Source organism: Panthera onca, chromosome A1, assembly GCF_046562875.1.
Source record: "Panthera onca isolate mPanOnc1 chromosome A1, mPanOnc1 haplotype 2, whole genome shotgun sequence".
NCBI classification, from domain to species: Eukaryota; Metazoa; Chordata; class Mammalia; order Carnivora; family Felidae; genus Panthera; species Panthera onca.
Window position 1 is genome coordinate 3,754,400 of NC_138339.1, and position 23,893 is coordinate 3,778,292.

Below are 23,893 nucleotides of genomic sequence, written 5' to 3' on the forward strand. Positions count from 1 at the left end.
GCGGGCACCCGGCAGCCACGGCGACCCAGGCACGCGCGGCCAGGCCGGCGCTGGGGGCGCCCCTACATCCTCCGGGACTTGGCGAGGAGCTGGCATTGCTTGCCCGACCCCGTCGTCCCTCATCGCGTCCGCAGCCGAGAGCGGCCGCGGTGCGCACTCAGATCCGCGCGGCTCTCAGAAGCTCTGGGCGCCGCCGTCCCGCCTTTGATCTCCCACCCGCGGCGCAGGGCGGACGCCGCGGGGCCCAGGCGCCGCCCAGCCTCCCTCGGCAGGTGTCGGCGCCCGCGGCGGCGCAGGTCGGGTCCGGGGGGTGGCGGGGCGCAGCGGGCCTGCGGGTCCCGAGGGCGCCTGGAAAGCGACTCACGCCGCTCACCACGCGGAGCCCCCGAGCCACCTCTCCACCCGCGCGCACACGGGGAGGCGGGCGAGGCGCCGAAACGGGCTGGGAGCGCGGGGATCCTCCCGGCCCTCCTCCCGTCCGCCCCGCCCCGCCCCGCCGCCCGCTTCCTCCGGCCTCCGCCCTCCCCCTCCGGTCTCCCCTCCGGCTCCCCACCCCGCCGCCCCCGCCAGCCCCTCCTGCTCCCCGCTCCCCTCCCCTCGCCGGTCCTCTCCGCCTCCCCTCCGCGGCCCGCCTCCTCCCGCCGCTCTCCCACGGTGCGCGCTGGTGCCCCACCGCCCTCCCCGCCCCCCGCGCCGCGCGGAGCCGCAGTGATAACCCCGCGCGGGCGGCGGAGTCGCGGCGGGGAGGCTCCTGCGCGCCTCGGCTCCTCGGTGCCCACTTGCAGCCGCCCGGCTGGGGGCCCCTCCGAGCGCCCCTGGATGGAGCCGCGCGCTCTCCCCGCGGGGGCGCAGCGCGGGCGGCGGGCGCGGGGCGCCGGGGACGGCGCGGCCATGCGGGGCCCCGGGCGCGCGGCGCTCTGTGCGCTGCTCCTGGCGCAGGTGGCTGTGCAGGTGAGTCCCCGGAGGTCGGGGGGCGGGTGCCCGCGGCTTCCCTCGCGCGGCCCGGGTCTCACCGAGGTGTCGCGGCTCTTTTCCAGCAGGCACCTGCTTGCTCCGTGGGACCCGCAGCGGCCTCGCCGGGGAGCCCGAGCGACCGGCGACCTCCCGGGTCCGCGGAGTGGCCGGCCTGGATGGCACAGGGCGGTAAGTCTGCGGGGAAGGAGGGTCCCAGTCCTCACCAAATAGCTGCCGGTGTTGCTGGTTTACCAGGCGCTGCGAATGCTCCTTAGTCTCCAAACTCACGCATAGTATGAGCCGCGCTTTCTCGCCTTGTGAGCGAGCACCTGGGAGTCGACTTTCACCAATATTTATATTGTATTGCCTTGTGGAACAGTAGCGCTTACCAGCGTTATTGGCATAAGCAATAGCAACAAAAGAAGGAATGCGCATTTAATAAGAAAATTTACGAAAGCAAGGAGTAATCTAAAGGTATTTCTAATTGAGGCATTCAGGAAATTATGAAGCGCAGGGGACTCCTTTCTCCACGCCTCACCCCCTCCTGGTCCTCCTCTGGCTGTTTAGATTGAAGGCTCTCTGTGTGCCCTTGACTAAACGGCAGGAGACAAAAGAAAGCCATTTTTGCCCAGTACTCTTGTCAGGGTGAAAGTGGATGGTCTTCAAGGGTTGGGACATAATTGAAATACAGCGCAGGGAAGGGTAATTAGCGTTCGCGACCTCCGAAGCAATGCCGCGCCTTAAGCCATGAGTCTGGTTCATTTGCAGCCTGTGGTTTCACTGCTGCATTTGTAAATTTCTCGTGCCTTCCCTTAGGTTAAAGGGGAAGGCAGGTGCGGGATGTCGGCCGCTAGGCGCTTTTTATCTGAACCCAATCCCTTGGCGTTTGTTTAATATCAGTGCTCTGCAACATTTCCGACAATAAGTTGCCATATCAAATGTCAGTATTTTAGAGGAACCAGGTTTGATTATCCCAACATATTTTCAGAAAATCCAGAAGATTACAGTTAATAACTCAATATTTGAATATAGTTTTTAATCTTTGGTAAAGACAGGAGTTGGACACACGCATTACCTATTTGGATTCTCTCTTGCTGGGAGAGTTCGTGAATAGTCTATAAATGAAGCCATAGGTTAGACGAACGCTGGGAACGGAAGACTTTTCAGGACCACCAGAGGGCGCTAGATGTAAGTGCTAGGAAATCCTTACAAATGACTTAGGGCTGTGTAATTGCTAGAGAAAGGTCATTATCTATTTAAAGGTCACCTTCTTGGTCTGGTCTGGCCCCTGCCTTCCTTCATGTTTCCCATAGGATGTAACTGTCCATATTGTATTTGATTGTCCTCCAGAGACACTTTTTAAAAGAAGACTTCTGTAAAAATTCTAGTTCTCCAAAATCATGAAAGTCTCAGGAGATTTTCAGATCACTGTACGGCATTTATAGAAAATAAGTGGTCTTTAGGTGAGAGCATCATAGGCAGAGAACCACGTCCAGAAGGAGAAGTCAAAGACTCCCTTCCCGAGTGTGCGTCCGCTGTTCCTGGCCGAGGCCAGCTCCCGGGAGCTGGACGGCAGCCTGGCTGGCATGAGGCTCCAGTCACCTGGCATTATCAGCTGGTGTCACAGGCCTAGCATTTCCATGACAACCACATACCTTGCTTGCTCAGAAACAGAAGGGGAAGGTGTGAGCCATCATCGGTGAAGTTCTAGCTTAGCGGATACACCCCCACCTCACACCCACCCTCTGTGTGTTTTAGGTCTTTAGTTGCAAACGGCTAAGTGGAGAGTTGTGCGTGTCACTGGAGGGCTCTCGTACCAGCAGGGAAAAGACTCTGCTGAGCAGGTCACCTGTGTCTGTTCAGAACAGGAGAGCCGGGGTGCACTTGGTGGGTACTGCTCGGTTATCTAGGTATCGGTGACACACGTTGGCTTTGGACTCCCTCTTTCGGCCGTGAGGTTTGTTTAACACGTCGTTCACACGGTGATTGCAAACTTTGCTCCGTGTCTGGTGCAGTTAAGCAGTAGGAAAGAGAAGCCCGTCTCTTCTGTGAGGCAGCCGTGCCCAACGAAACTATTTTCAGACATTAAGTACACCCGTTTCGTTTTGGCTGATTCAGAATGGTGTTTCCCTACTAGGAGATTTTAATGCTTTGCCTACAAATTGACCTTTGTGGTAAAAATAGCGGCTTCCTGTAAAGAGCCAAGACTATCACAGATTCGTTAGCTTTTTAATTCTCCAGTAAGTTACTCTTCCAGGGCAAGGTGTAGACGTTCTTTAGAAATTTGTTTCATTGTGCGTAATAGACCTGTTGTGTGCGTGTGTGCATTGGGGGATTATACCGATTGACATTCAAACATCCGGGTAACGTGAGACAGGGCAATGTCTTTCAGGTTCACCTGTGGTGTGCTCGTAAATCTTTAACAGCAGGCTCTGTGGCGCCCAGATCTGTAATATTTTCTGGTTCCCAAGGGGTAAATACTTGCTCCCTGGTGGCTTTCAAGCTACGGATGTGACGTCACTGAATCCTGGGTTAGGGATTCAAGGTTCGGATCCGCTCTCGGCCGCTGGTACCAAGCAGCCCTGCGTGCTCACAGGTGGTCCACACCTCCCGCACTGAGTTTGAAACCGGAGCGGTCTTAGACTTGATGCTGTGGTCAGAAAACCTCTTGAAATCAGGCAGTTCTGACCACTGACGGGAGCAGCCGTACGCGACGTTGTCCTCCTTTACCAAACGTGTAGGGGACACAGGTGTGATTTAAAGGATTCTCGGGATGTCAGGAATCACGCTCATCTTTTTCTTGAAATCGCGAGCCGACAGCCGAGGGGATTATCATCTGAAAACCTAAGCTCAGAAGTTAATTTTTTCAGATTACTGCAGTTATATATTGACTTTTTCCAGATAGTAATGCGTGTATGATGAGATACTGTGCTTGTTTTGTTCATTCACTGAATTCTTTAGCGATGACCTTTTCCGCGTTCATTTATATGTAACCGAGAGTACACATTTGATGGTAAGCAGGGCTTTCGGGCTCAATCAGGATTCCCCCACCTTGGCGGTATGGACATTTTGTAGCGGAGGTCCGTCCTGGGCATCGGAGAATACGTAGCTGCATCCCTGGATTCGGCGGTCAGATTCCAGGAGCGCCACTGTCCCCCTCCCCCTTCCTGACAAAGCAGAAACGTGTCCAGACGTTTGTCTCCTGGGGGAGGGGGAGGGGAGTCACTCCGGCTGAGAATCAGCAGACTGAACGGGAAAACCAATCTTCCATCAAACATTTTCTCCCTGCCTCTTGGGAACCGATCGTCATTAAATCCCAAAGAGTGGCTTTGCTGCTGGCACAGCTGTGTCCTGAGGCCAACAGGTACCAGCCCTCCAGAGCGGATTGTCCCTTTCTGTGAAATTTTGCCGAGCTGGTCATTGAAAATTAAAGTATATGGGGCGCCCGGGGGGTTCAGTCGGTTAAGCGTCCGACTTCGGCTCAGGTCACGATCTCACGGTTCGTGGGTTCGAGCCCCGCGTCGGGCTCTGGGCTGACCGCTCGGAGCCTGGAACCTCCTTCGGATTCTGTGTCTCCCTCTCCCTCTGCCCCTCCCCCACTCATGCTCTGCCCCTCTCTGTCTCAAAAATAAAAATAAACATTAAATTTTTTCCAATAAAATTAAAATATAGTTACCGTGAAATAAATCCTATTAAAGACAAAATGAAAAGACTCAACGCTCCTCCCTTATAATTGCTTTACTAGGTTTTACTATTACCTGTGCTCTCGAGGTTATTTACATCAGTCGTATCTGTGTGGGGAGATGTGCATAGGTACAGGTGCAGGTCCGGGGGCGCATCTTTCCACACTCCGTGTTGAGTGACGTCACGTGGAAATCAGCCATGTTGGGGGTATTACCCCAGGGGAACTGGCAAATGCCGTCCACCAGGCCGTTCGTGTTTTCCCCTCAGATAGCTGGAGGTCCTGCATTTGTCAACAGGACCCTGGATGTGTGTATGTAAAAGAGGCTTATCAGTGATGCTGTTTTGGGCGTAGATATCCAATGTCCCCTCCAGATACAGGATGCATGTTACATGACTTCCAAAACAAAGGTCAGAAGAACAGGACTGATGGCATCTGGAAGCAGTTTGATTTTTTGAAAGTGGTAATCATCTTTTACGCGGAGTAGTCGTGCTGATTAGCTAGTGTTCCCCAGCCTCTGTTGGGATGCACATAGGCTGGGGTGAGGTGGGGAGGGCTCCCTGAGAGCCCCGGGAGGCAGGGGGAAGAGTGCCAGGCCACACCGCTGCTTGGCACCGGCCTCTCCCCTCGGCCCGGAAAGCTGGGCAAGAGGCAGGTGGGGTGGGGCTTTGCGCTCTGCCCCTCAGAGCCGCCCCGGATCGGCCGCCGTCGCCCACACCGGCCCGTCCCTGACCTGTTCCCCCTTTCTCCTATCCTTGCCTGCAGTTCAACCAGATTTGTTTTATTGTCTAATTTCCCTGGTAAACTGTGAAACAATTCCAGGGTGTTTTGCCCCGCGGGACACAAATGTCCTGCCTTGACGTCGATGTCGACGGTCGGCTCAAGTCGTCCGCCAGACCCTGCTGTGTGCGGCCCAGCTCCCCACTTACCCTCAGGGCACCCGTTCACACCTGCGTGGCAGGGCCAGGCCCGTGGGCCTAGCACTGGGCCCAGAAGAGTCGCCTGTCAAAGCTCTTGACTGGCAGGGTGCCTGGGTGGCTCAGTCGGTTAAGTGTCCCAGCTTTGGCCCAGGTCATGATCTCAAGGTCCATGGGTTTGTTCCCTGCGTCGGGCTGTCTCCTGTCAGCAGAGATCCTGATTCCGATCTTCTGTCGCCCTCTCTCTCTGCCCCTCCCCTGCTGTTCTCGCTCTCTCGAGATAAATAAATAAACTTTAAAAAAAAAAAGGTCTTGACTGGAGGAGACCGCATCCCTGGAGTCACAGAGGCCATTGTCCAGCCTTTGGTTAACCCGCCACTTGATGGGGCTGGCTGCCTGGCCCTGGACACTCACCTAGCCCCAGGCTTCAGAATGGGGGGCTCCAGGCAGGGCCTTCCCGTCCATGGCCTCCCTTGCCCTCTCCACACCCACAAACAGTCACTGGCTGCCTGCTCCTTCCAGAGTAACCTTTCTCTTACCTGCCGGATGGCACAGGGACACACGATCAGGCACCTGTGTAGAAAGACATCGGTTGAGAACAAAACCTCACTTTTCTAGAAACAATAATTACCCAATTACCCCTTACTTCTGACCAAGTGCCATTTCTGTGGGATTCTGTTTTATTGTATCTTACGACTCCAAGAAACATGTCCAACTCCTGCCAGGGCAGAAGAGGGCCCCACTTCTCGAGCATCCATCACAGCAGTCTCCTGACGGCACATGCTGGTAACGAAAGGAGCTCGGAACCTTCCTTCTGTGCTTCCCACAGTGGGGAAACTGACTCAGATGTACAGAGAAGGCAAAACTGGGGGGTTGTCGGTGACTGAAACCCAGCAGACCTGTGAGGGGGCCCTGAGATCTGACAGCCCCTCGGGGGTTTCCAGACTTTTCCAAAAATTGTTTGTCCGAACGTGTTTTAGGCTCGAGTCCTGTGAATCAGAGTGGGCAGAGGATTGTGGTGAGTGTCGGGAAAGACCCTGGGCTGTAGACCCTGGCAGTTGGCCAAGAACTCAGGCCAACGAGAGGGTCCACCACGCTTTTCCGTGGGAGCAACCACATAGGAGCATTTCCCAATGTTAGCATCTAGAAACCCGGAATATGTCTGCGTAGGGTTTACGGGATTCCTCGATTTAACAATAAAATATTAAAATATTAAGCAGCAAGGAATGCCCATCAGATTTGCCTTTTTATTAACTGTTTTCTGAAGCTAAAATTTGTCAGCTCAATTGAGATGGTTGTAAAAAAACAAAAAGTGTGACTGAAAGAATATTTAGAACCATAAATGATTACGTATCATCATGAGCGTAAGGTGAAATTTATGAAATGGAACCCCACATGTCCCGTTTTTGAACTTCCTGGGTCTGTAATCTGTTTTTCCTTTGAAGTGTCATAGATTTTGCCGTACTGGGACTAGCCCGTGATGGGGCACCAGTGACTTCCCTACAGGCTACTTTGAAGGTTTTCCCTTCTGACTCTGATTGTTTGCGTCCCACGGCAGAGGTCTGAGGTTGGCTCGACGCTGCAATTTTCCTCCGTCGTGTTTTACCGGGAGGGAGTGTCGTCTGGCAATAAATTACATTCTAAGACTGACTCCCAGGTTCTTTTTAGAATTCTGAAATTACTCAGCCAAGCCCCGTCTTTGTCTTTCAGAATACGAGCTGGTGTCCCCCTATGAGGTTGACCACAACGGAGACTACGTGTCGCATGAAATCACGCACCCTCAGAGGAGGAAGAGGGCGCTGGCCCAGCTCGGGGTTGAATCTCTTCACCTTCGGCTGAAGGGCTTCAGGCATGACTTCCACATGGAGCTGAAAGCATCCAACCTGGTGGCTCCTGGGTTTATGGTGCAGACGCTGGGGAAGGGAGGCACCAAGTCCGTGCACGCCTTCCCGCCCGAGGATTTCTGTTTTTATCAAGGCTCCTTACGATCCCACAAAAATTCCTCGGTGGCTCTTTCAACGTGCAAAGGTTTGGTGAGTACCCACCGCCGCTAGTGAGGTGACAGGGACAGTGGCGTGTGTGAAGGGGGAGGGCGATGAGATGTCCCTTGAGATCGTCTAGCTGACTCCTCCGTCATCGCAGGGCAGATTTCACTGATCTGTGAAAGCAGGAGAACGTTGTCAAGGAGCGCTGTCTACGAGGCGCGATGCCGTCGCCTTGGGCCCATTTGGCTGTGGCCCATTCTGGAGAAATGTCTTCATTCTGCAAAGAACAACACGAGTCCCCTGGTGGACCGGGTTGATTATTTGATCGGCTGCTTGAAAGCCCTTTACTCGTGTCGTTCTGTCCAGGATCGCATGCTTACAGGTTAGGGTGGTAATTCCAAATGTGACAAAGCTGTGGCCGGGAAGCGCAGGTCTCACTGGACTGATGATTCTCTGGGCATGTTCCCCATCTTAGCACGGTAGAGACTTGGATGGCGAGCAGCTCGTTCCGGGAGTATTCCGCAAGACGAGCAAGCATTTCTAATAAATTTTAATTACTTTTTAAACACGTATTCATCTTTAAGAGACAGAGCGCGAGCGGAGGAGGGGCAGAGGGAGAGGGAGACACAGACTCAGAAGCGGGCTCCGGGCTCTGAGTTGTCCGCACAGAGCCCGATGCGGGGCTCGAACTCACGGACTGTGAGATCATGACCTGAGCTGACGTCGACCCTTAACTGACTGAGCCACCCAGGTGCCCCAAGAAATTTCCATTTGATAAATGAGCAACGTTTCACAGTATGAGTGGTATGTGATGCCAGATGTCACATGGTCACAACTGAGCCAATGGTTCTTCTCTGTCTCTGTCTCTCTCTGTCTCTCTGAGGGATTGTGGGTGATCATTTCCCATGCGCGGATGCTCAGTCTCTGGCCATGATGTGTGGCAGACGTTGGTGATTTTTCACAACGTTGGAAGGTGCCCCCAACTGGCAGTGGTGGATTTTTTGTCACTTCAGAGCACCTATGGACAGTCCTTTGCTTTTCCACACAACAGTGAGCTTAGGAATGCTTTGCTCCATCCTAGGTCATTAGATAGGTTCCTTGTTAAAGTCACAGGAACAGAAAAAGATTCTATTGAGCCGATAGACAGCAGTGATGCCGTTAGTGATGGTGAATGTTGTCCGACACAATAACCGCCCCCCCCCCCCCATCTCTTGTCTCCCTCACACCGGCCACGAAAGTTTTCAAAGGTAAGTGCAGGTTAATTTGCTTATTTTTCTTTATATTTTGTATTTTATTTAATATTTTGTATTATGTTACAGGATTATAATCACTTTATATGAATGTTGTCTGGGTTGTGGAATGAGTCATCTGAGCTTCCATTATTTCTTATGGGGAAATTCTCTTGGATGTATGAGAGCTTTGGATTACAAGCACGTTTCTGGAACGAATTCTGCTCACAAGCCAAGGTTTTACTCTATCGGACTTAGACATCGAACATCACTTAAATGCCTCTGGGGGTCCCCTTCGCTGGTCCCTTCATTAAGGAGCATCCAGCCAAGTTGAGAAGATACCGGCATCCCTCAGGCTGATCCAAGCCAAAATCTTAATGCCTCATCATTTAATTTTCTTGAAATAGTTCCATATGTTAAAGCAACAAACGCTTAGTAGATACTTAGAGTCTTGAGTACATTAATCTGTCAGACACAGATGAGTGAGATGTGTCTTAGGTAGCTGAGTGAAGATGTGTGGTCACGTTTTAAGGTCCTGACCACATTTTGAACATTTATTACATTTCCAGAAAATGTTTTACATCTGTCTTAAGCTTCTTTCTCCCTTTGGAAAGAGGGAATTCAGACTCTGCATCTTAGAAGGATTTTGTGTATGGGAGTGCGAGTATCGGATGCCCAAGTATTTGAATCCCTTCAAATACTACACATGTGCAAATGCTAAATCCCGTTAAAAATTGCCAAACAATATTAACACTTGCTTTTCAGGGGAATGGGAAATGGATTGATCCCATGTCTACCCTAATTTGTGAAGGGCTTCTGGTTTGAGAGTGATCACAACCGGGATTTGCCAAGGATTTGGCAGTTATTTGGCATAATTTTTATGATTGAAGACGGTGTGGGTGATTTCTTCCATGTTCTCCCAAGAAAAACAGATCTCCCTTAATTAAAGGGCTAGAACTCTTCATATAATGCATCAAAGGAAGAGATCTCCTTCTTGGCTTTTTTAACGAAAGCTCAGACCCGGAATGGAAGCCATCTGTGTGGAAGGGAGGCGCGCCGTGCCTTCAGAACTCATATCCTTGGATTTGTCTGTGGAGCTTGGGCGAGGTGCTTCCCATGACCCCGGCAGGGGTGCAGACTTAAAAAAGACTCCTCTGGATAACGAACACCGGAATTTAATATTTCGGTCACTGGAATAGGAATCTGTATGCCTTCACCATTCATCTTCCAAACCCATTAAATCCAGCTTCGCTGATACTTTGTCTGTAGAGGATCATTACGAACATGACCTTGACTAGACTTATGAGTGTGAGGGGCAGGGGCATTTGCCATATGACAAATCAAAGGCATTTTAAAGAAGAAAAAGGGAGGATAAGGAGTCCTCTGTCGTTAGCCAGATAAGAAAAAATATTGAATGGGAACGTCCCTCAACTGGGTGCCAAGTCCGTTATTTCTTTCCTGATGGATGCCTACCCCATCTCTCATTCAGATCTCTTAAGGTATGAAGAAAAATGGTGTTACATTAGATGAGGGCTTCTTTTATTAGGGGTGGGGGGGGGAGGATCTAATTAAAGTCCCAGGTAGATCTCAGTTAAGCTTTTTTTTTTTCCCCAGTGTTTCTGGTCGGCCCACCTATTGAGTGGCAGGCAGCTGCCTGTAGAATTCTCTTTTGTTTGCCCGTTGTCCCTCACACCCTTTTGCAGACTCTAGGGGAGAGCACGATGCAAACAAGATCCCCGGTGGTGGAGAAATCGCCCATACTGCGTTCTCCTGCTTCTCCCTACAGCGTGGGACTGTTACCTTGAAGTTAAAATATATCGCTTAACTAAGAGTTTAACGTCTTCAACTGGAGAACTTGGTTGACAATTGTGAGACGGTGCAGTTTGCAAACCGATACGCAGTTTTCTCCCCAGGTTCTCGGAGTTTGAGTTCGGGAGCCCTCGGCTGTAGTTGTTCGGTAAACGGGTCTGAGGAACACTGTCAAAGTGAGTAGCTGATGGTTGGTCCTATTTATAGTAAGCAGCTGTTCTTGCAAGACTAAAATGACTGTTTTCCCAAGGATCTTGGGAAACGCGAATGAGCTTCAGAACTGGGCGGCGCTGGAGCCTTCCAGAGCCGGGCACGAGTTGCCGGTTGTCTGATGAGAGAGCCAGGACACAGGTGATGTCACCGCAGTGATGACGGGAGGGAAAATACAGGTGCCAGGAGATGCGGAGAGGGTGCATCTCGGAGGTGGCAGATTCAGCCTAGGTTCCTGGAGTAGTTTTGTCCAAGCCGAATCTTCATAGGAGACTCGGGTGTGATGCCCGATGGAGGAGTCACAGGCTGCCCCGGGGAAGACTCCTAACATCGTTCACCATCATGGAGTTCTCCGCTGCCCCATCTGTAAACCCTAAAAAGACCTCTAAAGTTGGCCCGGTACTTCCACCAAGCGTCTTGACTGAAAATATTTCTTATCTCACTGCATCAGGTTATTTTATTTTATTTTTAAGTGCTTATTTATTTATTTTGAGAGAGAGCGAGCGCACGTGTGGGGGAGGAGCAGAGAGATAAGGAGAAGGAACCCCAAGCAGGCTCCGCCCTGTCAGCACAGAGCCAGGCGGAGGGCTCGATCTCATAAACCGTGAGATCGTGACCTGAGCCGAAATCAGGAGTCGGACGCTCGGCTGACTGAGCCCTCCAGGCGCCCGAAGGTTATTTGTAAAAAAGGCAGTATGTGTAATTGCCATGTCCCTACCTAATTGACATCACAGACCTGTTGTGGTGACCAGCATGGGTGTGTAAATGTGTGGGCACAGCAGGTGCCTTTCAAGAATGACTGCACTAGTGAGCGCGGGAAACAGCCATGGCCAGGACAAGAGCGGAAGAACCCGGACTAACTTACTGTGGATTTTGTGCCGGATGCTTGGCTAATAGCCTCACTGTTGTTATCTCACTTAGCCTAATGACCACACTAACACAGGTGCTGTTTGTTTTGTTTTTTTTTAAGTTTATTTATTTTGCGAGAGACAGAGGCAGCAGAAGCAGGGCAGGGGCACAGAGAGAGAGGGAGAGAGCGAATCCCAAGCAGGCTCTGTGCTGTCAGCACAGAGCCCCACGTGGGGCTCGATCTCCAGAACCGTGAGATCGTGACCTGAGCTGAAATCAAGAGTGGGATGATTATCTGACTCAGCCACCCAAGCACCCCAGTACGATTTTTTTTTTTTAAAAAACGGCTTTATCGACATGTAGTTTACACATCGTTTCCCCCCTTGGAAATGTGTAATTCAGGGGTTTGTAGTAGGTTTCCAGATCACTACCACCTAATCTGAGACCCTGCATCCCCTCAGAAGGAAACCCCTGACAGTTCCCATTTCCCCAGGCCCCATCAGTCCTGGGCCCACGAATCTTACACTCCGTCTCTATAGATTTATTTACCTCATCTGGCGATTTCCTGTACAGGGAAGCATACATCATATGGTCTTTTGTGACCGGCTTCTTTTGCTTAGCATAATGTGTTCACGTTTCGTCCATGTTGTAACCTGCATCAGAACCTCATTATTTTTTTAAACGTTTACTTATTTTGAAAGAGAAAGCACAAGCGGGGAGGGGCTGAGAGAGGGGCAGAGAGAATCCCAAGCAGGCTCCACGCTGTCCGCAAGGAGCCGGACGCGGGGCTTCAATTCACAAACCGTGAGATCGTGACCTGAGCTGAACCAAGAGTCGGACACTTAACCGCCCGAGCCACCCGGGCGCCCCAGGGCGTTATTTTTATGGCTAAATAATAATCCCGTGTACACATATACCACATTTTTTATCCCCTCGGCAGTTGATGGATATTATTGTCTCTGCTCTTTCTGGCAATTGTGAATAACACTGCTGTCCGTGTCCTGGTTCTTGTGTGGCCGTACGTTTCTTTTCTCTTGGGTTTATACCTAGGAGCGTAACTGCTGCGTCCTATGGGAATCCTGCGTTTAACATTTTGAGGAAATTCCAAACTGTTTTCCGCAGTAGCTCTCCCACCTTGCATCCCCCTAGCATCGTATGAGGTTTCTGATTTCTCCACATTCTGGCCCCCACGTGTCCATCTTCTCGATTATAGCTCTCTTGATGACCATGGGGTATCCCACTGTGGCGTCGAGTGGCTGGATAGAGAGCGTTGGTTGACAGTCTTGGTTGTTGTTATTCTTGTTACGGCTTGGTTACTGTGTTTTCCTTCCGGCGCTTTGAAGATGTCATCCTGCCTCTCGCCCCCTGTTGTTTCTCAAGAGAAGTCTGCTGTTTATTTCATCGCAGTTTTCTTGTTTGATTTTGTGGCTATTTCCCGATTTTCTTTTTTTTTTTTTTTTAATTTTTTAATGTTTATTTTTGAGAGAGAGAGAGAGACAGGAGGAGAGAGAGAGAGAGAGAGAGGGAGACACAGAATCAGAAGCAGGCTGTAGGCAGGCTCTGAGCTGTCAGCACAGAGCCCGACGCGGGGCTCGAACCCATAAGCCACGAGATCATGACCTGAGCCGAAGTCGGATGCTCAACCGACTGAGCTACCCAGGCGCCCCTCCCGATTTTCTTTCGGTCTTTGTCTTTCTACATTTTTACTGTGATGTGTGCGCGTGTGGCCAACTTTGTCCTCACCTTGTGGGGCTCCCATTATGCGTATGTTGGTGTGTTCCATGGTGTACTGCATTTCTCTGAGGCCCCATTAATTTTCCTTCATTTGCTTTTTCCTCTGACCCCTTCATCTTGCCCGATCTTTATCGATCTGTCTTCAAATGCACTGATTCTCTGCTGACAGTTCAAATCCACTACTCAGTTTCTATAGTAAAGTTTCCTTTGTGATACCGTAGTGTTTTTGGTTTTGGTTTTTTGAAAGAGAGAGAGAGAATGTGAGTGCAAGGGAGAAAGAGAGGGAGGGAGAGGGAGAGAATCTTAAGCAGGTTCCACTCTCAGGATATGCAGAGCCCGATGTGGGGCTCCATCCCAGGACCCTGGGATCATGCCCTGAGCCTAAATCTGGAGTGAGACGCCTAACTGAATGAGCCACCCAGGCACCCCTGGGATATTGTACTTTTTAAACCAAAGAATTTCCATTTGGTTATTTTAATAATTTCTCTTAGTCTGTATTTTACACCTTTGTCGCCAGGCCTTGCTTTAATCCTTCAGACGTCGTTTCCTTTGGTTCCGTGAACGTGTTTACAACAGTTGCTTTGAAGCACGGGTCTACTAAGCCCAGCATCTGGGACCCCTCAAAGCAGTTTCCGTGCCTGTCTCTTTTCACGTTCGGGGCCACACTTTTCTGCTTCTTTGCATGTCTCAGCGTTTTCTGCAAAAACTGAGCCTCACGGAGAAGGGTGGCAACCCTGGACCCTACCCGCGGTCTGCCGTCCAAGGCTTCCTGCTGCTGTTTCTTTTCCTCCTGTCGGTTTCGTGACTTGGCAGGACTGGTTCCGTGCAGCCTCCGATGTCGCTCCTCATGAGTGCCACCTGGAGCTCGTGCGCCATCTTCCAGAGAGCCCGGCGTGCTGCTCTGCGGCCGTTGGTGGCACCCCACCCGCTCACCTGTGCTAACTGCTAGCGGATCGTGTTGTTGTTGGGGTGTGTGTGTGTTCATGTTTTACGACACCCTGGGGCATAAATTGCTCGGCGGTCTGACTCGACTAACGTAGAGCTCCTTTGGAGGGTTCCAGACAAGCTCTTGCAAGACTGCTCTTTAATCAAATCAGACTGTGAAGCAATTTGCACTTCAGAGCGGTAGTGATTAAAAAAAAAAAAGAAAAAAGAACAATGAGCCCCTTGAGGTGAGCCCCCCTTCTTAAAGCTGGCGCTCCTCCTGGGTAGGACATATATGTGCCACTGCGTGGAACAGGGGCCGGCAGTGTCTGCTTCTCCCCGAGTGCCAAGCACCCCTACCCTATGAGTGGGGCTCCGGGTGAGGCTGTGGGTACCCAGGCCCCTCTGTCTGCTTCCCGGCCTGCAGCTGTACCTTGCAGATGAGCTGGTATGGGGACGGCCAGGGTTCCCTTATCCTCAGCCTGCTGAGTCCGGAGAGGAGCTTCTGTCCTGAGAGTTGTGGCCGCTTGTAGAAGGCAGATCGGTTCTTGTGGCTGCGCCTGCCCGGAGCACAACTGTTGTGGTAGGGGGAGCAGAGGGGCAGGAGGCCTGGTAAGCAGGCCAATTACTTGGAAGTGTAGCTGTAGAATGGGAGTCGGGGGAACGGGAGGCCCTTGTCTTCTCAGGAGCTCTGTGCCACCGACTGGGGGCAGGGTGAGGCTGTGACTGGCCCACGGCCCAGAAGCCACCGAATTTTCACCATTCTTTCCAAGATTTATGAAATTAGAGTCCGTAGATATGTCTCCCTGTTTGAAGCCCTGAGGACAATTTACATGGTTCGGGTGTGTGTGTGTGTGTGTGTGTGTGTGTGTGTAATTTCTAGCAGTGAAATGATCGTTTCACTGGAGAGCATATCTGCCCCACCCCGTACACTTCCGTTCTGGAAGTCAGTCTCCACTAGGTGCTGTCATCGACCCATTTTACAGATCATTGCCCAAGGCCACTCTACTGTCCCGCTGTTACAGACGACTCCCATGGTCATTCTTAAAAGAGTGGGCTTGGCATCCAGGAAGCCTGACTTGAGAACCAGCTCTTCAGACAATAGTGCTCTCTTGCTTCCTAGGATCCTCAGGACAGAGAGAGACAGGGTGTGGGTGGGGGAGGGGCAGAGAGAGAGGGAGACCCAGAATCCAAAGCAGCTCCAGGCTCCGAGCTGTCAGCAAAGAGCCCGATGCAGGGCTTGAACCCACAAAGCGTGAGATCGTGACCTGAGCTGAAGTCGGACGCTCAACCGACTGAGCCACCCAGGTGCCCCTGAATGATCGTATTTCACATTTACAGATAAAAATATTATATTTACCCAACTTCTGTTTTGAGGTATAAATAACTATACAATTCATTTTAAAATTCATTTCATCTGATTTCTTTCTGTGACTGCTGAGCACCCTAAATTTTCTGTCGGGGCATATAGTTTATTCAGAAAGGATGTATTCGGTAAGGTTTCTAACAAAACAATGTTTAAAAACTCCCGTTAGTCAATACTGTTAATGAGGCTTCTGTAGATAAGGATTTTGTGGCATATGATGGGATTAGATTTTCTTAAAGTATTTCATGCAAGTTCTGTACTTAGATTGTCACCTTAGCTCCACCTCACCCCCCCCCCCAAAAAAAACAAGTCTGTCCACTGCCTTTGGCACAAAATCTGTGTGAAATTTAGCCCTTCTTATGTAAATCATTGTGTTTGTTAAAGCTTTTAATGCGTAGGATACATACCCCTTCTCCTAAAATCTAACTATTCTCTTGTTTCCGGCAATGTTGGAAAACCGGTAACTCCCACAGTTCCCAGTGTGCTTAAGAATTCCTTCACATGGTGGGGGTGGGGGTGGGGGTGGGGGTGGGGGTGGTGGTGCCTGGGTGGCCCAGTTGGTTAAGCATCCGACTTTGGCTCAGGTCATGATCTCAGGGTTCATGAGTTTGAGTCCCGCTTTGGGCTCTCTGCTGTCGGTGTAGAGCCTGCTTGGGGTCCTCTGTCTCCCTCTCTCTCTGCCACTCCCCAGCTCATGCTTGTTCTTCCCCCCCCCCCCCCGAAAATAAATAAACATTAAAAGAAAGAAGAATTCCTTCACTTGGTTGGAGACTTACTCAGTGCGCTGGTCGGAGCGGTCCTAGGTTTTATTCCCAACCTCAGACTCCGGGGATTCTCTGGAAATCCTAGTCATGGAGAGTTTTCCTGCAGCACCCAATAAATCCTCGGAAACTGTCTGAAATATTGCCAGACTTTTAACTGACTTTGAGAAATGTTCTGGAGCCAGTAAAATAAAGCGGGAGTGGAGGGAAGAAACAACAACAGAGCCGGTCAGAAGAGACAATATGAGTTTTTAAGAGTTGTGCCGCAATCTGAGAAGGCCAGTGGTGGCACGACCGGGTTGAAAATATGTCAGGCTTGGGAGGCATGTCGTAACGTCGTAGAGAATGTACGTTTTTTAGAGGAAGTGAGGCCAAAGTTGGTAGCTGTTAGGAAATGTAAACATGGGTGTGGGGAACCAAAGAGCATGCCGGATAATTATGTTTCTGCCGATTCCTTAAGAATGAATGTAGTGAAGAATTTTGAAATTGACAGACATGAATGTGGTTCATCACCAGAAATGGATCCAGGTTACCGGTTTGTAAGATGATCTTTTATACTTGAGGTGGCCAGCGGTTTTTCTGTTAGCTTCCCATTCGCTGTGAACAGACATGACGTGCCTAGAGAAATGTAATTACAAAACCTAGAGGTTTCTTCCACTTCCCTTATTTGTCAGATGACCAACCTGAGCTTCAGTGCGGTGCGGTGATGCAGCCGATATCGCAGAGCCAGCCGAGTTTAGACAGGTATTGGATGTGCGCCTTCAGAGTCTCTGTCCGGTGATGTGCTCACCGAACACACTGGACGCTATTACTTTTCATATACCGAGGAAGCAACAGAAAGCGTTTAAGTGTTGGAATATGAGCCAGAGATTCTAAAAATAAAATCAATGTGTCTTTGGTCTGGGGATCTGGGCCAGGTAGCAGTGGGGAGAGGAGAGACGGCCAGCTTCCCCTCCGGTTGGTGCGGGGTATTCCCAGTGTCCCTTATTAGAAGGCAGATGCTTCTCCCGCCACCACCAAGGACGACGCTCAGAGGGACTCATCATGGTCGGTAGAATATTTGCTGGAAGGATCATCATCAGGTGCTCATCTCTGCAACCAGTGTGACCAGCATGTTCTTCACGGGCAAGATTGGCCCGAGACAGCCAAATGGGTCTCTTTGGGGGAGCAGGAATGTGACCCCGCGGTCATTTCCTCTGGGGGATGATCCAAGTCTGGGATTCTCTGAAGGACAAGAATCCCTGAAGCCTGCTTATTAGGCAGTGGCTATTCAAGAGAACGTCCAGCCCAGTCTAGAGATTAGAAGAAGGGACCGGAGGAAACCGTGCCTTTTAAAGCAGGGTCCTGATTGCCTGAGGTTCAAGCAGAGCAGGATGGCTGTTTTCTTCTTAAATGTCACTTTCCCTGACCCACACATCTAAAATCGCCCACTCTTCCCCCTCCAAACCTACTTCCCGCCCTCTTCCCTGCTGTCTTTTTCTTGGTATTTATTGTTACCTGTATCAGTCATAGTCCAGTTAGGACCCGGAAACCGCACACCTTGATAAGAGAGAATTGATGTCGAGCATGAAGGTATTAACTGAAAAATTAAAAAGGGAATACTAAAGCTTTGCAAGATGGAAAATGCAGTTAACAGGTACTGCCCCTGCGGCTGAGGGAACCCAGTGAAGGAGTTGTGGTTATCAGAATTTAGATGCCTCAGGGAGGCTCAAACCCCCAAGCAGGAGGCGCTGGCCAGCTGGTGCTGGACTCTGAGGGGGCATGTTGCTGGTTCTTCAGGTAAACCCTAAACTAGAACAGACTGCCACTGCCAGGTGGAACAACGCTGACAGAAACAGGAAGCGGACAGGAAGTCCGCAGGGGACGGACAGGAAGTCCGCAGGGGGCAGACAGGAAGTCCGCAGGGGGCGGATGGACAGGAAGTCCGCAGGGGGCGGACAGGAAGTCTGCAGGGGGCAGACAGGAAGTCCGCAGGGGGCAGACAGGAAGTCCGCAGGGGGCAGACAGGAAGTCCACAAGGAGAAGACAGGAAGTCCACAAGGGGAAGACAGGAAGTCCACAGACAGGAAAGAACAAGTTCTTCCACATTCTTCAGTCTGTCCAGCCTCTCACCAAACGGGCTGTGACAGCGATGAAGAGCGAGCAGGTGGCAGAGCAGAAGTGGGATTTGCAGAGTTCTGGCATCAGCACCACACAGCACAGTTTAAAAGGGGAGCTGGGAGCTAAGGATGATGTCTTCACGGTAAGCAAGCTGGCCACTATGCTAAATGTTGAGAGGGTAGCAGGGGTTCGTGTCTGACTTCTGCCTGGTTTATCCTCAGCGCTGTCAATAGTGTCTGACATACAGTAAAGCCCTCAAAACTGGATTCGATGAGTGAGTGATTTTTTGGTGGCAAAATGGTCCTGGCGCTTTGCAGAAATCATCGCACAGACACTGGTCTGGAGGCGGGAAGACACGGAGACCCCAAAGCCGAAATAGCAGGGACACCACAGCCCTGTCTACGGAAAGACCGGACCGACCGTAAGGACCAGAACTCAGCAGGCCTGAGAGCTGGAATATTCCCGGGTGGGGCTGGGGACGCTGGACCCAGTGCACGCACCCATTCCTTCCCTATCCGCCCGTCGGGTTCAAATCAGATCTCTTGCGGTGTTTGCCTGGTGGGAGAGGCAGCCGCGTCTCCTCAGTAGGCTTGAAAGTCCTATTTTGGGACTTATTCTATGGGAACAAGCTGGAGCTCAGGGCCTCGTGTGTTCGTGTGCCTGCAGCGTCCACGTCCCTGTAAATCCCTCCCGAAGGGGAGATTGGGGCGTCATCATCCACAGGCCCGAGGCCAGACTGTAACAAGGTGAGGCCGGTCCTTGCTCACTTCGGACAACAGGGGGCGTCAGGAGCCCCGACCCTGGTCTCAGGTTCCTGGAGTCTCAGAACTCCGCTGTTGCTGGCGTGACCACGCTCCGTTCCCAGCTCTTCCAGGCATGTGTCGCTTTTGCTGATTTTGATTCCTTTGTCTGAGGACGGCAGTCATCTTATTGCACATGCATCTCACTACTTGAAGAACTTGTTTTACTGATTTTTTTTAAGGAAAAACAGCATGTGTTTTACAGACATTCAATCGAATCAATTCAGTGTTTTAAAATAGTAGTGAAAGCAGTGTTCGTTTCATATTATCTTTTCTATAATTTCTGTGAAATTAAGGGAAAACGAAATAAAAATATCTCATTTGCAAATTTACAGGCTAGAGAAATGTAGACAGTATTCCTATGTTTCCTTTTGGTCAATTGATAATAGAGGGACATACCCAATAAGGTATATGCTGTCATTATATCTAAAAAGTTACCAGTTTACAGGGCGCCTGGGTGGCTTAGCAGGCTAAGCGTCCAACTCTTTATTATTTTTTATTTTTTATTTTTGGGAGACAGAGAGACAGAGTGCAAGCAGGGGAGGGGCAGAGAGAGAGGGAGACACCGAATCCGAAGCAGGCTCCAGGCTCCGAGCTGTCAGCACAGAATCCGACGCGGGGCTCCAACCCACGAAACGTGGGATCATGACCTGAGCTGAAGTCGGATATTTAACCCACTGAGCCACCCAGGCGCCTCAAGCATCCAACTCTGGATCTTGACCTAGGTCATGATCTCATGATTTATGAGTTTGAGCCCTGCATCGGGCTCTGCACTGACAGTGTGGAGCCTGCTTGGGATTCTCTCCCTCCCGCTCTCTCTGCGCCTCCCCTGCTTGTGCATACACATTCTCTCTCTCGAAATAAGTAAACTTAGAAAATAAAGTTACCAGTTTTAAAGCAAAAATTAAACTAGGGTAAAAATTAAAAAATACATACACACACACACACACACACACACACATATGCTGTTACCAGATTTACAGTGATGCTAAGATGTTTGGTTGCCTTTAGTTTAAAAATGGTACTAAAATAATAGAAAACTTAAATAGGCAATGACATGATATATCCAGTCATCCCAGTTTTTTGTCATTGAGTAATTGTATCTTCAACCAGTAGAAATTTGGAGCAAAACTTGTAAAATGAAATGCAGTTGAAGCATTTGGTGACTTCATCCAGTATGCAACGTCTGTGAAAAAAAAAACATTTGCCTTGATGATGACCTTAAGGTCATTTCATTCTATCATAATTTATATTTCCATATGAGTACATTGTATGAATGGTGAAAAAGCAGGTGCTGACCCTTAGCTGTGATAAGCCACATTTAAGTTCATGGCTGTTGGGAATCCTTTCAGGACTGCCAGCACCCAGCAGTGTTCCTGGCCCATGTGAGCAATTGGATGGATGGATGGATAGGGGGGTGGGTGGGTGGGTGGATGGACAGACAGATAGTTAAATGGATGGATGGATAGGGGGGTGGGTGGGTGGGTGGATGGACAGACAGATAGTTAAATGGATGGATGGATAGGGGGGTGGGTGGGTGGGTGGATGGACAGACAGATAGTTAAATGGATGGATGGATGGATGATGGATGGATGGAAAGTCCTCGTGTTAGATACTAGTTCCATCTATGCTGGAGACAGTTCCTAAGAGAATCTCTAAACAAATTTTAAGTAAGAAACACTGCAATGTACTTGGGTCATGGGATATGATATAACTTGTATAAAGTACAATTCAAAAAGCTAAGTGGATTTGCCCACCTCTTAGCTTCTTATACCTTATTGCATGAGCATAGAGACGAAATTGTGTCTCTGCGTCTTGGATGGATGTCTTCTTTAGCTATTAAGCTTATGACGAGGGGGATTGCCTGTTGCACACGAGGATTTCTGAAGAAGGGTATTCTTTTTTTTTTTTAATTTTTTTAATGTTTATTATTTTTGAGAGAGAGAGCAAGTGGGGGGGGGGGGGGTGGGCAGAGAGAGAGAGGGAGACACAGAATCGGAAGCAGACTCCAGGCTCCAAGCTGCCAGCACAGAGCCCGATGCGGGGCTGGAACCCACAGACTGCGAGATCATGACCTGAGCTGAAGTCGGCTGCTCAACTGACTGAGCCACCCAGGCGCCCCTGAAGAAGGGTATTCTTAACCCACCTTGAATCCTTCACAAAGAATGATGCAGTGCACTTTCAGGGACAAAAAGCTGGCACTCACCATAAAATAAGAAAAAAAAATTTCCATTTCTACTCTGTTAAGTTAGCTGAGATAAATATTAAGCACTTTGTAAATCAAAATCCAGAACCAAGCTAGTCAACAAGCATTGGAGCCCCTACAATCGAAGGACTGTGGTCGTTATCCTGGGAAACAAATGAACAGGAAAACATGCACTGTCTACATTCTCCGTGCAAGGAAAGATCTCTGTTTAGATGGGCATATACACAAGAAACAGAGTCAAATGACTACTTGAGACAACAAAAGGGGAAACATAATGAGAAAACGTAGCCATTGGAGTCACACGGGGCTGTTCACAGGGAGTTTCTCTCATTTACTAGCCCAATGGCTCTGTACTTGGCTCTTCCCGTTTCCTTAATTTGTAAATAACCCTGATGTCACCGGCTGGCGGGAGGATGGAGCGAGGCAGTGTATGCCCAGAGCCCGCAGCACAGAACTTAGCACCCAGTAGGAGCTGAGCCCTCGCCCCCCTCAGCCTCCCCCGTGTAACTGCGAAATGTGGGTACAAACCTAATTAGAAGCGAACTGCCCACGTGCCAGCAGGCTCGCGTCAAGTGAGGGAACCAGGAGGTGACACTGACCTTCAGAGAAGCCCCACAGTTGAGATGGGAGTGGAATTAGGATCTATCGTCTTCACACTGGAACCTTCTGGGTGGGTGATTTATTGAAAGCCCCCGCGATGAGAAAAAGACCGAGCCTTTGAGCGAACGCTGGAAAACGCAAGAGTGTCATTTTTGCAGTTTGGGGAAGCCTTGCTTTGTGCCCACGCGGGTGAAGTTCTCCATTCTCGGCACCTGGGAGGTTGCTTTGTGCTTCATAAGGGATCGTAAACGAGGAGAGTGCCCGAATCGCTCCCATTTTGACTCCGTAGTCCCCCTGCCGCAGCCACCGGGGCCATAAACCTTGTTTTACTTGCAGGGCTTCTCACTGAAGCTGGGGGACTTTTGAGTATGCCCTTTGCAGGCCATCATTAGGTAATAAAACTAGGAGTGATGGCTGCAGAACGATCAGCCAGAGGAGAAGCGAGGCTATTTTATAGCACAAGCGCCGTGTCCAGCGGAAACGTACGAGTACGTGTGCACGATCTGGGATGGTAAATAGCGAATGCTTCCGCACAGAAGCGCTGGGCCACGTGACCGTGCGTGCCACACGCAGAGACGGAACACGCTGTGCGTTCCCGGGGAGGAGTAGCCTTTCCTTCTCCAGTCGGCGTCGTCATTCTGAGTTTCTCCTATCGCTTTGATACGTAACGGGATTGTGTTCACCCCTTAAAACCTTTTTGGGGTCTACCGTCAATCGTGATTCCCAGCTCCGCCCCCAGTATGTTGTGCACCGGGGAGCAGCGTATGGGCTTCCTCGTTCTAATAAAATTGAGCTGACTGTCCCCATCCGCGTTCAAGTTCCCCGTTGGGAACCCTCTGAAAAGAGGGCGAGACATGCGTCACCAGAGCCAGTTGGTTTATGAGGTTTTTAGAAGATAACTGATGCCCACGTATGTGAAATGGGCCCCCGTCTAAAGAAGAGTAGGAACCCCAGGCTGTAGTAGGCACGGGGACTCTACGAGACAACAGTTTTGTCTGAATTTGGGGTCTTTTTTCAAGTAGGCTCTATGCCCAGCGTGGAGCCCGTTGTAGGGCTTGAACTCGTGACCGTGAGCTCAAGACCTGAGCCGAGATCAAGAGTCGGACGTTTCCCAGCTGAGCCACTCAGGTGCCCCTGAATTTTGAGTTGTAAATACAGGCTGGGTCGGGCCAAAGTTTACATTTACCTGGGCTAATGAGAGCCCTTACATTTATTTCACTTTAAAAATGGAAACAAACCCCCAGCTTCACCTCGGGATGGAGTCTCCAGATGTGCAGCCGGGGCTAAAAACTGGCAAACCCAGCTTTCTGCCTCGCTGGAAAGGTGCAGCGTCCCAGGGACGTCTGTGCCTCTACATGAATGACGGGACGCACAAGGTGTGGACTGATTTGGGCACTTATGTCTCACACTGTGAAGTGTGTTAGGAAGAATAATTTGACAGTCTTGCAGATTGCAATTTAAATGTAAAAATGTCTCAAGGCCCATAACCTAAAATTAAATTTTGGGGGTGGCAGGGGCGCCTGGGTGGCTCAGTCGGTTGAGCGTCCGACTTCGGCTCAGGTTATGATCTCGCGGTCGGTGAGATCGAGCCCCGCATCGGGCTCTGCTGACAGCTCGGAGCCTGGAGTCTGCTTCAGATTCTGCGTCCCCCTCTCTCTGCCCCTCCCCTACTCATGCTCTGTCTCTGTCTCTCAAAAATGAAGAAACATTAAAAAAAATTGTTTTTAAATAAAAAAAAAAATGGGGGGGGGGTGGCAGTCTTCAGTT

General features: G+C 50.5%; 1 protein-coding gene across 1 annotated transcript in view; it reads left to right on the forward strand.

The window, feature by feature from the left end:
• Window positions 1–686: 686 nt before the first annotated feature.
• Window positions 687–23,893, forward strand: part of ADAMTS16 (ADAM metallopeptidase with thrombospondin type 1 motif 16) — a 157,831-nt gene continuing 134,624 nt past the window's right edge. The window contains exons 1-3 of the mRNA XM_060634326.3: window positions 687–951; window positions 1,038–1,143; window positions 7,264–7,586. Of these exons, the coding sequence (XP_060490309.3) occupies window positions 820–951; window positions 1,038–1,143; window positions 7,264–7,586 (561 nt within the window). The 5' untranslated portion in view covers window positions 687–819. The remainder of the gene's footprint in view (window positions 952–1,037; window positions 1,144–7,263; window positions 7,587–23,893) is intronic.